The sequence below is a fragment of the Lissotriton vulgaris genome, chromosome 6 (genome assembly GCF_964263255.1).
Source record: "Lissotriton vulgaris chromosome 6, aLisVul1.2, whole genome shotgun sequence".
Taxonomy (NCBI): Eukaryota; Metazoa; Chordata; class Amphibia; order Caudata; family Salamandridae; genus Lissotriton; species Lissotriton vulgaris.
In genome coordinates this window covers 1,127,849,161-1,127,862,758 of record NC_141694.1, presented here as the reverse complement: position 1 = coordinate 1,127,862,758, position 13,598 = coordinate 1,127,849,161, and the positions used below count along the sequence as shown (strand labels likewise).

Below are 13,598 nucleotides of genomic sequence, written 5' to 3'. Positions count from 1 at the left end.
AGTACAAGGACAACAGGTAATTGTTTGGTAGAGTCCCCTTATGGTGCACATGGTATATTTCTGTATCAAAAACTCACAATGTGCTGTAAAAATCTTTACTTCTATTGCAGGCTTTACGGACAGTGCTACTTATAAGTTTGAAAGGACACTGCAGTGAACAGAAAAATCCAGGTAATTACACTCTACGTTTTGCCGACGCTGCCTCAGTATTATGTGACCGATTGCAATCATGAGCATAGGCTTCAACTTTAACCATGTTCCTTTATTTTGCAGGCTTTGTGGAATAGCAGGCTAAACCCAGTTATTGCAAATATGTTCAAGCGCAAAGCTGTACCTTCTGCAGAGTGTGATACTTCACCACAAAGGAAGAAATGTTGCCTTGTCTTCAAGGAAGAGTGGATGAAAGAAATTGTGGAGGCTGAGACACAGAAATCACGAAGCAAGGTTCGCGTGCAACTTGGGGAACTATTTCAATACAGTCCAGACGTGGGCTTAATTTGCAAAGCATGTGCAGAAGCCAAGATTGTTGGGGACTTTTCCACAGGGAAGAAATGGAGTGATGGCTGGAAACTGGATTACCTGAAACGCCATCTAATTAGCAAAGTTCACGAGTCTGCCATGGTGATATTGAGAAACAGAAGTGCTGCTGCCAGGTTTGGTTTTGGAGTGCGGGCAATGCTGACAGAAACTGCCACTGACAAAGCAAATAGGATGGAAGTAGTTGAACGACACAGATCCCTGCCTGAGGAGATAAAGATTCTCATCAACAATGTGTTGCTGGCAGTCAAGATGAATACTTCCATGTTATCTGTACAAGACATCCATGACCATCTAGCTTTGTATGTGAAGATACCAGACAGCTGGAGGAGCAAGAACTATGCCTTTGAGTTCCTTGAGGCCATCAATAGCGTGATACACAGTGAAGGGATGGCAGAACTTCGTAACGCTTTGTATCACACATTGATAATTGATGAGAGCACCGATATTTCTGTTACAAAAATGCTCATTTTGTACTTCAAGTACCGACCTGTAACCTCAACAGAGCACAAAACACAGTTTGGGGGCATAGTGAAGCTGACTAGTTGTAATGCTGAGGCCATCACTACTGCTGTGAAGGAATTCTACACTGCCAATGAACTGGACCTTATGAAAATGGTCATGTTCACATCCGATGGTGCGTCTGTGATGCTGGGTAAAAATAATGGTGTTGCTACTCGCCTTAAACAATCTATTCCCCATCTAGTTGAGCAGCATTGTGTCGCTCATCGAGAAGATTTGGGAGTTGATGATGCCTGGAAGAGGGTTCCAATGATTAAAGAGATGGAGACATTATTGAGGACTGTCTACACTGTGTTCTCCAGATCACCTGCAAAGAAGTCCAAGCTAGATGAAATGGCATTAGTCACTGACTGTGAAGTGGTCTCTTTTCGACCATTGAATGAAGTCCGGTGGCTTTCGAGGCATTTTGCAGTTGGAGCACTAATTCGGAATTACGAGGCTGTTCTTAAGTACTTTGAGCATGAGAAAGTTGAAGAGAATGATCCAGTTGCTAAATATTGTTACAAAAAGCTATCTGACTCAAACTACCATATTTCCCTTGCAGTACTTAATGACATTCTGAGTGAATTTGCATCATTGTGCAAAGTGTTCCAAAAAAGTTCTTTGACTACTGTTGAAGCTGTACAGTATGCAAGAGCAAAGATTGGCCAAATTAAGGAACAGTATTTGGGGGATACTGTCTTTTGGAGCAGCAATGTAAGAGAGATGATGGTGTTGTACAAGGAAAGGCAAGAATTTGATAGTGGGCCTATTCTGTCTTTTGTTTCCCTTCTTTGTGAGCACATGCAAAAAAGGTTCCCTGAGGATGAACTGAAAGAATGGGCAAGTTTTGAAATCCAGGCAATGTCAACACAGTCACATTTTGATTTTGGGACTGAGAATATACTAAGACTTGTTGAAAAGTATAAAAATGTCTTGGTCCTGGGTGATTGTGAAACACCAGAAGATGTTGTTCGACAATACAGAGACTATAAATATGTGGTGGCAGAACATGTAAAGGGTGGTTTATTTTCCACATTTCAAGACATGGTGAATTTCACTGTACGCAATGCTGCTCAATATAGTGTGGTGTCTCAGCTAGTTGATGTCTGTGCAACATTTCAAGCATCTAGTGCAGATTGTGAACGAGGATTCAGCCTCATGAATACTATCAAGAGCAAATTGAGGAATAGACTAGAGCAGAAGCATTTGGATATGCTGATGAGGACAAAGGCCTACCTCCTGAATGGGAAAGTTGACCTTGATAAAGTTTATCTGCACTGGAAAAATGGCAAGGATCGCCGTGAGAAGCAAGCCTGTCACCCATCTAGTGATGCCACTTGACTTGTCTGAACATCCTTCTCCCACAGTCCATCTTTGCATGTGTCTGAGTTTTACAAACTATCCCTGGCGGGATAGCCCAACATTACTCAGTAACTTTCACATCAAATTGTAAATGTTATGTAATTTTGTAACTTATTGTGTATATGTGATATTGTATAGGCTCTCAACATTTCCCCACCCAATGAACAGTGCTCCAGTTAAAAATATTTAGTAAAATCTTATGATGGTACCACCTTTTGGAGTCTTGTGCTTTTCTAAACCTTAAGTGTACTTGCCTGTGCTTTTCTAAACCTTAAGTTTACTTGCCTGTGTAACCAATCAATGTCGTCGTTATCCAATATGCAAAAGCTTAACGTGGAGCTGTTTGTGTGAAAATGCACCATCTTTTCACTTTTTTAAGCCAACGTTTGGAGTGACATTTGGCGCTGCACACGCGCGTGGTCTTGTTCTTGGCGCACATAGCCATGATTGCAGCGCACAGAGACCCTCCACTGCCGCACACAGAGGAAAAAAATTAGAGGGAACATTGGTCACAGTCCATACAATAGCAGTTAAAGCCTTTTCAATGAGGAAATTAATAACAAATGCAATAATATTAAAAAATATTACAATATTTCTTTTAGGCATGAATACCTGGGAAGGGTGAAAAAGGGAAAAAATACAATGACATATCCACACAGATTTATATTTACCTAGAATGGTGTGAAGACCAACCCTGGCCACAGGTTGGGACAAAGAAACAGGACTCCTGATAGTTCAGGTGCCAACAGGACCGAACAGGTAAAGATCAGGACAAGACAGGTGCGGACCAATATGGATCAGAACAGGACAGATGCAGGTCAGCACAGGTACCCTCAGCTAAGTGCAACACCAGAATCACACCCCTCTCTGCAGCTAACAGTCGGACCCCGAATGGGTTATCGATTCTCCTCCCTCAGCAATTCCCGATTCTTCTGACAGAGAGCTCCGCCAGCACCTCTGCTCTCGATCTCTTATAGCGTGTGTTGGGTCAGTGACAGGTCAGCTACTCAGAAAAGTCGGACAATCTAACTAGCTAAGTCTACCTTAGTTATACCATTTTCCAGGGTAATGTACCACTCCCTAGTGTTGGAAATTCATGTACTCCCTTGGTTTGATTGGTCACAAGACGAGTAGAGGTCATCACATCATACCAGTTATGAAATCATCTTCATTCAGTATTTAAATCAATGTTCCCGCCCATATTTCACTTTCCCATGCATTTTTATTCCACCCAGCAAATAATTTTTCAAATTTATACTATTTGTATTCAATCAGTTCCTCTTGGGGGGGTCAGGCGGTCATCTTCCCAGGAATATTACAAGTAAGTCAGAACTTGGCTGCTTTTCAATGCCAATGCTTCAGAGCTTTGGAGTTCATCTGCGCAGAACAGGAAAATAGTAAAAGGGGAAAACTATATTAGTTCTGCTAGTGAGAATAGAAAGGAACTGTATTTAAAATTCCTATATGGTGAAAAGGAGAGATAACTGTAGCATGAGAGACTGTATCAAGGACGGCAGAGAGATATAGTGGGACCAGAGAGCAGAGCCTGTCTGGTCTATGATACTTCTCGGATTCTCAATAACTACAAGAAGAGCAGAATCAGTGCAATGCTGTAAAAAAAAAGTCAGGTTGAGTATGCTGTAATGTAATGTAAATGTGTTGTATTTGTATAGCGCGAACAGCAACCCGTAAGCATCCCGGCGCTTGTACTCCTACCACAAGGGAACCCTTCCTGGCTTTTCCTTGTGAGGTGTCCACTCCTGGGCATCCCATGGTGAAACCAGGCATCCCTTGTGTATCGGGGGCCGTTGTGGAGACTAAGCAAGCTATTGCCCAGAGTTGCAGCGTGGGGCCCATGCTTAGATTCGGCACTGAGGCGAGAATATCCGGTCAGAGGAATTTAAGCCCGATCCCGCCGAGGCAGGAATCAAACCCTGGTCCCTGGCCAGAGCTCTGCATCAAGGTCTGCTGCTCTAACCATTGAGCCACACTTCTCCACTTTTCCACTAGTAAGTGGTTTAACTCAAGATATGTGAAGAGCTGCGTATTTTCTTGTCTCGCCCATATTTTTATAGGCAGTTGTAAGAGGGAAATACAGCAGAAGTTACTTAGAATGGTAGGGTCAACCTTATTGATTTTTAGGACTGCCACAAGTAATGCATGTTTCCAAGAATCAGGAATTGTAACAGATTCCAGAGAAAGACTGCAGATATCGATGAGAGCAGGATAGATCTAAGTTGAAGAGTTGAGGTGAACAAAGGTCTAATGAGGAGCCAGAGTTTATATAAGTAAGTCATGACCTGAAGTCTTCGCAATATAGAGATGGACATTAAGCAAAGATGGGTTGATAGTAGAAACTGAGTGCAGGTTTTAAGATTTGGAGGGTCCAAGGAAGGTGTGAAAATTAGCATTTATTTTTGAGATTTTATCATACAAATAACTGAGGAGATTGGAGAATAATTCTTGGGAGGGAGTGATAACGTTCCTAAAGTCGGATGGAGTAAGTACTTAACAGAAACAAATGCATAAGGACGATGAGACTGGTTCTGTATCAATGCAGCATAATCAGTATTTCACCATGCATCCCAGCCAACATTTGCAATTCATACATGCATCCTCATCATCATTATCGTCATCTTTATTTTCATCACCAAGATCATAAAAATACATTGCAATAACTGTTTCTCATAAAAATATAAACAACGTAATAAAACAGGTGTACAAAGACATGGATGTCATTTAGGGATCGCCAGGGGTCACAGTTACGACACCTAGCTTGCCTGTTGTTACCCCTGACACTGCATTTGAAAACCCTGGACTCAGAGGTAGCAAAATCAGTGCCAAGAACACATGCGTGACTCTCATTATCAGAGTCTTCTGCTCATTTTTGTTGCATTACTAGTGAATAATTGTTTACTGTTCACCATTAGTGTAATAAAAAATGGAGCAGCATGATCTGTACCTTCACTTGCATCTTAGATAAGAAAAATAAAGGGGTTCTAATGTATGTTTTGTGCGTGCATGTGGGTGAGAGTGAGTTTGGGTGAGAGAGCGTGTATATGTGTGAGAATGTGTTTGTTTATGGAATTGTGGATGTGTGTCAAAATGAGTGAGTAAGTATGAGTGAGTCAGAGTAAGAGTGAGTGAGTGCAAATGAGTGATTCAGGAAGTGAGTGCATATGTGAAAATGAATGAGCGCAAGCCAGTGCTAATGATAGAATGAATGTTAATAAGTGAATGTAAGTGAGAATGTGTTGTTCTGCATGCAGATTCACCGTTGGACCTGACATGCTTCTCATTTTATAGAACCAACCTTGACAAAATGTTGGCACTGGAATATTGGAGGCAATATTTGCATATGGGATACCCTCAGCAAAATGCTACTGCTGGCACTGTGTAAGTACATTTTGGTATGGAGCAACCATGAAAAACTGCCAGTGCTGGCCTCCTGAAGGAAATCCTTGGCATAGTTGGCACCTGTGCAAATTGCTTGTGATGGCTCACTGGAGGAAATACTTGGCATATGGGAACTGTAGCAAGGTCATGGGGCCCTCCATAACAAAATGTGGTCCTTGACATTTCAACACAAGCTGTGATGTAAAGGACCTCCATAGTGCAAGAGAAACGGTATTAGGATCATTCTAGCACTGGCATATTGTATGTAATGTCTGGTCAAAAGGGGCCACCATGGCAAAACACTGTCCCTAGCAATGAAGGTCTTTTGTTTACAAAAAGGGTCACCCATAGGGCATTTTAAAAACATATTTGGGTCAACTCATGGGGACTGTCAAATCTCAGTAGCTTGGCACCCCATGAAAGGGCATGAATATTTAGTGAGTATTTTTTTTAAATACTATGGCTTTCTAGCAAATGTATGTGAACTTTGTGCATTAAAAAATACTAGTAAATCCCACATTTTCTCAGGGAAGAGAAATCCCAATCTTTGTTCTCCCCTAGAACAAAATAGAACATTAATTAAGTCAATTATGTACCTTCAGCAATGTGAATTATTGTGATGTCATCAGGATTAAGCTTATGTGGCATCACTTCTTAGATGATGCAGGGTCAAAGGTCATATGATGTCACTTCTTGTGACATCATTAAGGTCAAAGGGTTTATGATGTCACTTCCGCTACATTTAGCAGTTTGGTGAATTGATGTCCATGAACAAAGAGGGCATGCAGACATCTCACAAAAGGATTAAACAAATCACATTAGCAACAGAATAGGAATGTAATAAGAATACTCCTTCCCAGCCATTTACCTTTATTTGAACCAACTAGTAGCTTAAAAAGACAGCCTTATCAACCCAAAGTTTCAGAAGGGCACATTCTTAAAAATCTTCACATGTTTCTTCTCTACGTCAACTAATACACCCTATTATACATAAATGAGCACACAACATCCACAGAAAGCAAAACAAAAAACAAATCTACTGATTCATCAACAGCTGCTGTGAGCCTGAATATCCTCTGATTTTGGACTCACTTTCTCCTCTGAAGATGCAACTTCTCATTATAAAGACCTAAGAATGTGTCCAATGGACTCTGAGATTGCGAGCATTCATTGTTTATTCAACCATGGTAGTACGCATTTGTGTAGGGATGTATGGGGCAGGTACTTCACTAATGATGAGGTCTTCCATCTGATAGCTTTCAGCCACAGGGACATATTTTTACTCATCCCTGTTAATACTTCTGAAATAGTGGGTTGATCAGGCTGTCAGCCAGACCTTATCCCCTAAACAATAGATCTGCTTATCATCAGTGGATGTTTGTCATGTTTGCATGCATGCATCATCCGAATATATTGGCTGCTTGAACACAGAAGCATTTAGAAGTTGTTGACTATGAAGTTACTTCTATGCTTCTCTGCCTTAGATGTATACTTCATCAGAATTGCACTTTCAAAAGAGAGTTCAATCATATCCAGTTTATCTTTGGTTATTGCCAGATAAGTCACAAAGGTTGCAAGTATGGAGGAAGCATTGCAAAAGACACAGGCATGGGGGAAGTATCACAAAGAGCATGGATGGGACATTAGCAACCCAGAGGGTGAGGGTGGAAGGCGAGAGGCAACATCTAAGAGAGAGAAATGCAGAACAGGCGGGGCGAAGCCAAGAATGAGAAAGATATGTGTCTATGCTCTAGGGAGAGACAAATGCAAGATAAGGAAGGAAAGCCCACACAGCTAATGAATGTGAAGCATGCAAATGAGTGACAGTAAAGCCAACCAGTAGTAACCAATGAGCCTACTGTAAGCTGACATTATGCCTTTTTGCCAACAGAAAGCTTGAACTGTGTGGTTGGAGGTTCTTAAAAATCAAAACTATACAGTTTTATTAACTGTAAACACAAATTAGCAATCATCTCTAAAAGTTAAACTCCAAATCCCAGAAACCATGGGGATGCTGGCAAAAAGCTTGGACTGGCTAAGCATATCTTGGGCACTCACTTCCGGTCCTGAAACTTTTTTTACCAATTTAAACACTTCAGAGAAACAACCAACTACACCAGCAAAATATGTTTTGAAAAAATTCAACAAAGCAGTATCAAGACGATCGTGTCTCCATCTCGGCTGTAATAGCATTGGTTTTGCAGTTGCACGGTGGCCCTTGTACTGTATATTTCTTTACCCTTTGGAGCACACCAGATTTAACCTGAGCACATATTTCCAAATATTTTACTTTAAACTGATTCTTCTGAACCTGAAGGCAGTCAGACTCCAGAGGAAGGTACTGCACGGCAAAGGGTCCCCAGACTCGCCTTGTAGTCAATAGCATTGGGATGATTAAAGAGTCCCGAAGGCAGAGGTCTTTAAACTGTGGGGTGCACCCCCCTGGGAGGAGGCGTGTATGTGCTGCCGGGTGGGTGGGGGGCAAATAGTTCTGCAATTACATGTAAATGAAGATAGCCTGGAAGCGCGAAAGTCGCTGTTCTAGGCTGTCTTCATTTACATGCAGCAGTTAAAAGCCACAAGTGAAGGGACGGTTCTACTAAGTGGCACTGCGGAGGCCAGCGAGTGTGAAGTTAGGGTTAAAGACCAGGCTAAAAAGAAAAAAAAATCCATTATTTTCTGTTCCACTTGGAATAACTACATATAAAAACACACACACAACTCGAGGACAAATGTATTTATTTTAATTTTATTTATTTAAATTTATATATCAGCGCAACAGCTACCCAAAAAGGGTTTCCCGGCACTATCAAGAAATAGCAGATCATAGAGAGAAACCTACTGGTTAAAAAGCCAGGTTTTGAGTGACTTTCTGAACAGTATGAAGTTAGACTGAGTGCGAAGAGACAGAGGGAGAGCATTCCACAGTACAGGACCTAAATACGAGAATGAGCGTCCGCCCGTGTGGGATAAACTGACCTTAGGCACCTAGAATTTGGCCTGTGTGGTAGACCCAAGAGTACGAGAGGGCACGTAGGGACGGGCCAAGTTTTGTAAGTAAAGGGAGGCTCTGTCATGCTTAATTCAAAACCTGTAAATCAGAGCTTTAAACTTTACCTGTTTTTCGACCTTGAGCCAATGGAGGTTCCTCAACGAACTGGAGATCAAGGCAGTTCTAGAAGCCTGACAAAGTAATCTGGCAGCAGAGTTATGCACCCGCTGCAGCTTGCCTATTACGTCTTTATTTGCTCCCAGGTAGAGGATGTTGCTGTAGTCCAGGTTAGATGTTACAAGGGCCTGGACTACGGTTCTTTGGTTGAGCTAGGCAGCATCCACACAATCTTCCTCAACCATTTCAAAATGGTGAAACATGTTGCAGTAATCTTAATGGCTTGTTGACAGATAGATAATGATTTGTCAATAATAAAGCCGAGGTACGAACATGAATGGAAGGTTGCGGGAACGCACCCATTTCTGTAGGCCAATGTTGTGGACCCCAGAGATTTTTGTCTTTGCACAGAACCAGGACCTCTGTTTTTTCACCATTGAGCTTAAGAAAGTTAGCGTGCATCCATGACGGATGTATGACGGTAGAACGCGTACACCGTCGGGTATACGTGACTAGCCAGCAAAGACACCCCAGTGGGGCGATTCATTAACTAAGACAGAATAATAGTTAAATCAGGACTGCAACGATTGCCACTACAAAAGAAAAAGTAAGCCTCCGGCTTTTCGTTGCTGTAATCATCGTTACAAACTTGGCTTAAACAGAACCCCCCAAGACCGAGTACATTGAATTACAATCAAGAAGACTTCTTCAAAGAAGAAACGCTGTCTGCACTAAAAGTTTGCTGTAGCTACAGTCACTCTTAATTAGAACTTCATGGAACTATGTAATCATGGTATTTAGTAATACTAAGTAACATCTCAAGACATTAATATATCTACTTGAGAATACTTTCAAGACGGTCTAGGACACATATAAGATATTTATGTCACTTTTTGTCTTGTATAAATTTGTGCCATATATGTAGGACAGGTTACCTGATGAAGGCCACAGGCCGAAACGCGCATTGTTTAACACCATATTGCCTGCATCTGTGAAAACATCGACCTAAATTGCGTTTTGTATATGTCTTTCTATGTATTTTTCCTCTGTCTTTGTAATATTTATGTATGTTGATAAAGTTATAAAAAAAAATCTTTTATGAAATAAGAAAAGAAAAAGAAGGAAAAAAAATCTATGAACTAAATAATCATTTTTCTACTTTATAACAATTAATAAAAATAAATAATATATCAATATTCCTTGTTATTCATTATGTGGCTTATTTTGAAAGTCAATCACTTCAAGTGCAAATGATATGTAGATTATATTCGGGCAGTATGTATTTTTTTGTTTGCTAATCTAGTTCTTTTCATACCGGTAGAACGCGTACCGTCACAACGCATCCCTTTACCACGCATCCCTTACAGCGCAAGTCGTTACCACGACTTGCGTTGGGGGTGCGGATTTCGAATAGTATAATTTACTATTCTAACACCAGTCCCGGTGGACCCTAGGGAAGGTGTTGGGATAGTAAATTTACTATTTTTAATCCTTTAGCGCCCTCCAGCGCAAGTCGTGGTAATGACTTGCGTTGTAAGGGATGCGTGCTAAAGGTACCGCGTTGTAAAAACTTTGTGGTAAACGATGTTTACCATCCATGATGCCACGTTACTGAGCCCCGTCCTTAGAGCTGAAGCTCTGTGGTCTTTCAAGCTGAAAGAGAGAAAATAATCTGGCTGTCATCAGCATAAGAGAGGAGCGACAACTCAGACTCTTCAACAATTGCTGCCAGGGGTCTAACATAAATGTTAAATAGCAGAGGGCTAAGAATAGACCCCTGTGGGACTCCATTAGGTGAAGAATAGGTCTTAGAATTGGCTGAGGAAGAAAATACCTGAAAGGTACAATTCGTGAGGAAAGAAAATAGCCAGCTCAAAGCAGAGCCAGTGACCCCTATAGATTGTAGGGCCTTTTTGAGTACGGCATGGGATATCGTATCAAAGGCTGCACTGAAATCTAATAGCACAAGAGCCATCGTGTCACCTGCATCTAGATTCTGGCACAACATTTCTGTGACGCCTAGAAGTGTGGTCTCAGTAGAGTAGGCCATAAGTTTCAGTAAACTTGGACAATTGGTTATTGATATGACTCTCTAAAATTTTTGAGAGAACGGGAAGCAGGGAAATTGGTTGATAGTTTATAAGTAGCGCAGGGTCAGAATTGGCTCCTTTAAGGATGCATTTAAAAGGTCTATGATATGTAAAAGTGCTGGTGGGTTAGGCTGCTGCAATGCAATACTGGTGGGTTAAGCTGCTGTAATAGGAAGGAGGTCACAAGGAGATCCAGATTAAATACTACTTAAATGTTGTTAAATGTAGTAATGTCTAAAAGTGGCCAGGTTTCCAATTATTTCATGGGGTCAGTGACATGTGCATCTCTGCAATCGGGCAAAGCGCCAGATTGAACATGAGTAGAAGTAGGCATATTAAGAGAGGGAGATTTGTTGCCAGCCAATGCGGAGTATATTGCTTTTACTTTATTTTTATTTTTAAAAAATTGGGCAAGGTCCTCACATTGCGTTTCATTCAGACTGGGGGTAGCCGGTGAAGTTGCAGAACAAGATAGTTCTTTGACCATCTTGAATAATGTTTTGGGGCAGTTTTTAGCATCTGTAATGGTCGAAGAGACATAGTTTGCACGTGCGGACCTATAGCGAGAATGATACACTCTTTTGAGCAGAAGATAGGCAGTTTTAGCTTCAGGCACATAAGCCCTTTGCCACCGTCTTTCCATGTTCTTACATTTAGTTTTCTCACTTTTTAACTCTTCGGCGAACTAAGGGGAAGGGGGATGGTGATTATTTATCTTCCTAACAGAGATGGAAGACAAGTGTTAAGGCTGACACAAGGTCCAAAACAAAAATGTTTTTAAAAATGGGGGCATTGATAGAAAGAAAATTATTAAAATTGGCAATATCCACATTTTTCCAATTCCTAGTTGGTTTTGTGACACTATCATATGCCGTGTGAGAGAGTTGTGACACCGCAAGACTAAAATCCACTAAAAAATTATCAGTCCAGCACAGAGGAGTAGCTGCAGGACATTCAAGATTGGATAAGTTAGAAAAATGAGGGTCAAGCAGATGGGCAGCGTTATGGGTGGGACCAGCATTGTGAAGCAAAATGTTCATGGCTGCCAAGTCTGAAATAAAGGTATTGCTAATAGTGCAGGTGGGATCCTCCAGAAGGAATTTAAAGTCTCCCAGATTAGAGAAATTTGCCGAACTAAAAAGAAAGAAAATAACTAAATCTGGGAAGGTTGTGGCCCACGGGCAGATGGCCCAGGGGGGTGATTCACCAGTGTCCCTGAAAAGTCAAATTAGGGGTTAAAGTCAATTTAAACACTGCTGCTTCACAGCCAGGGATTAATAGAAATGATCAATTAATAGTCAATTTTGGGTATAGGGCGTTGTGTAGTGCCGGGTCATCAGGCTACAGGGTAAATCCGTTGGGGAATCGAATGGAAAGTCTGCAGAGAAACTAAAACCCAATCCTGTTTATACTGTGAAAGTTTTCAGCAACTCGGAAAGGTGAGGTGGGTGATATAAACAGAGAGTTTCCTATCTAAACTACTGGTGGTCATTGAAAGGTATCAAAGAGAAAAGTACTTAAGAACTACTTGTTGGGAAGCACAAAAAACAAGGGATTTTTCTTTTTCGTGAACAATAAACTTTGTACAAGTACAAGCTCACAGGACATATGGCTGAATTGTTGTATTTTGGAGCTGGTGAGGATAAAGTGCTCTCAATGTTTCAGATTTTATTTTCAAGGGTGGAGATTGCAGTCAGAAGAGTGATAAATGGAAGGCACCTAGCATCCCCGTTGGGGCATTGACAGACATGACGGTCACCTGTCCTGCACACAATTACTGCACCACAGTGACCATTGTAAAAGGACTTTAAGGTTATGCAGTTAGAGACATCTGGTTTGTCATAGAAACTACATCTTAATATCTGCGAGACTATGTTGCATTTTGTAAAATGCAATATCAAATCTATGTTCTATTTTTAAAGATGTAATTATATTTGTAATGAAGACACACACACCTTAGTTGAAAAATAAATGCAAGTAAAACTAACCAAAAAGAAATATACGATTTCACCTTATGAAACCTCGGTTAGCCAATGTGATTACTGCAGATATCTTTGTGTGTGACGACTGAGTCACAGAATTAAATCCTGATTGGTGCAGTGATGAATAGTGGCTTGTTTATAGTGGTACAATGTCCCTGTCTGTGACAGAAAGCACTGTGAATGTCATTGTTTTAAAATTGCATTACAATGTATAAAACAGACTCCAGCAAAATGCTGTTTAAGATAAAAACAAGTGCTTTAAAAATATACATATTAATGCTAAGAATCTAGACTATACCTATTGTGATGCTGCAGCTGCATAAGAGGTCTAGAGCACACTTCCTGCGCCAGTGTTTCTTTGAGCCTTGGAGCAATGGCCCAAGGGAGGGGGAAAATTAAACAGAGGCGACATCTTGATTTGGGCATCAGAGAGATGAGAGGGTGAGGAGGGATGGGAGGAAGAGGGTTGGTATGAGCTGGGATCCCATGTTGGGAAAGGTCAGAGGTCACAGCAAGGCAGCAGCTAATATTAGTGAAGTAAGTACAGTGACACTTTTGCCAAGGGGCCCACTGCATCACAATTATTAAGGTTTTACAATAGAATTTGGGCATGGGGGA

At 41.1% G+C, this 13,598-nt stretch overlaps 2 protein-coding genes across 3 annotated transcripts in view; both read left to right on the top strand.

The window, feature by feature from the left end:
- The window catches only part of RGS17 (regulator of G protein signaling 17), a 320,291-nt gene that overhangs the window by 72,298 nt on the left and 234,395 nt on the right, over positions 1 to 13,598 (top strand). The window lies entirely within an intron of this gene.
- On the top strand, positions 313 to 2,382 carry LOC147708538 (zinc finger protein 862-like). The gene has a single exon (XM_086925360.1). It carries the CDS (start codon positions 313 to 315, stop codon positions 2,380 to 2,382), a length of 2,070 nt encoding a protein of 689 aa, XP_086781486.1.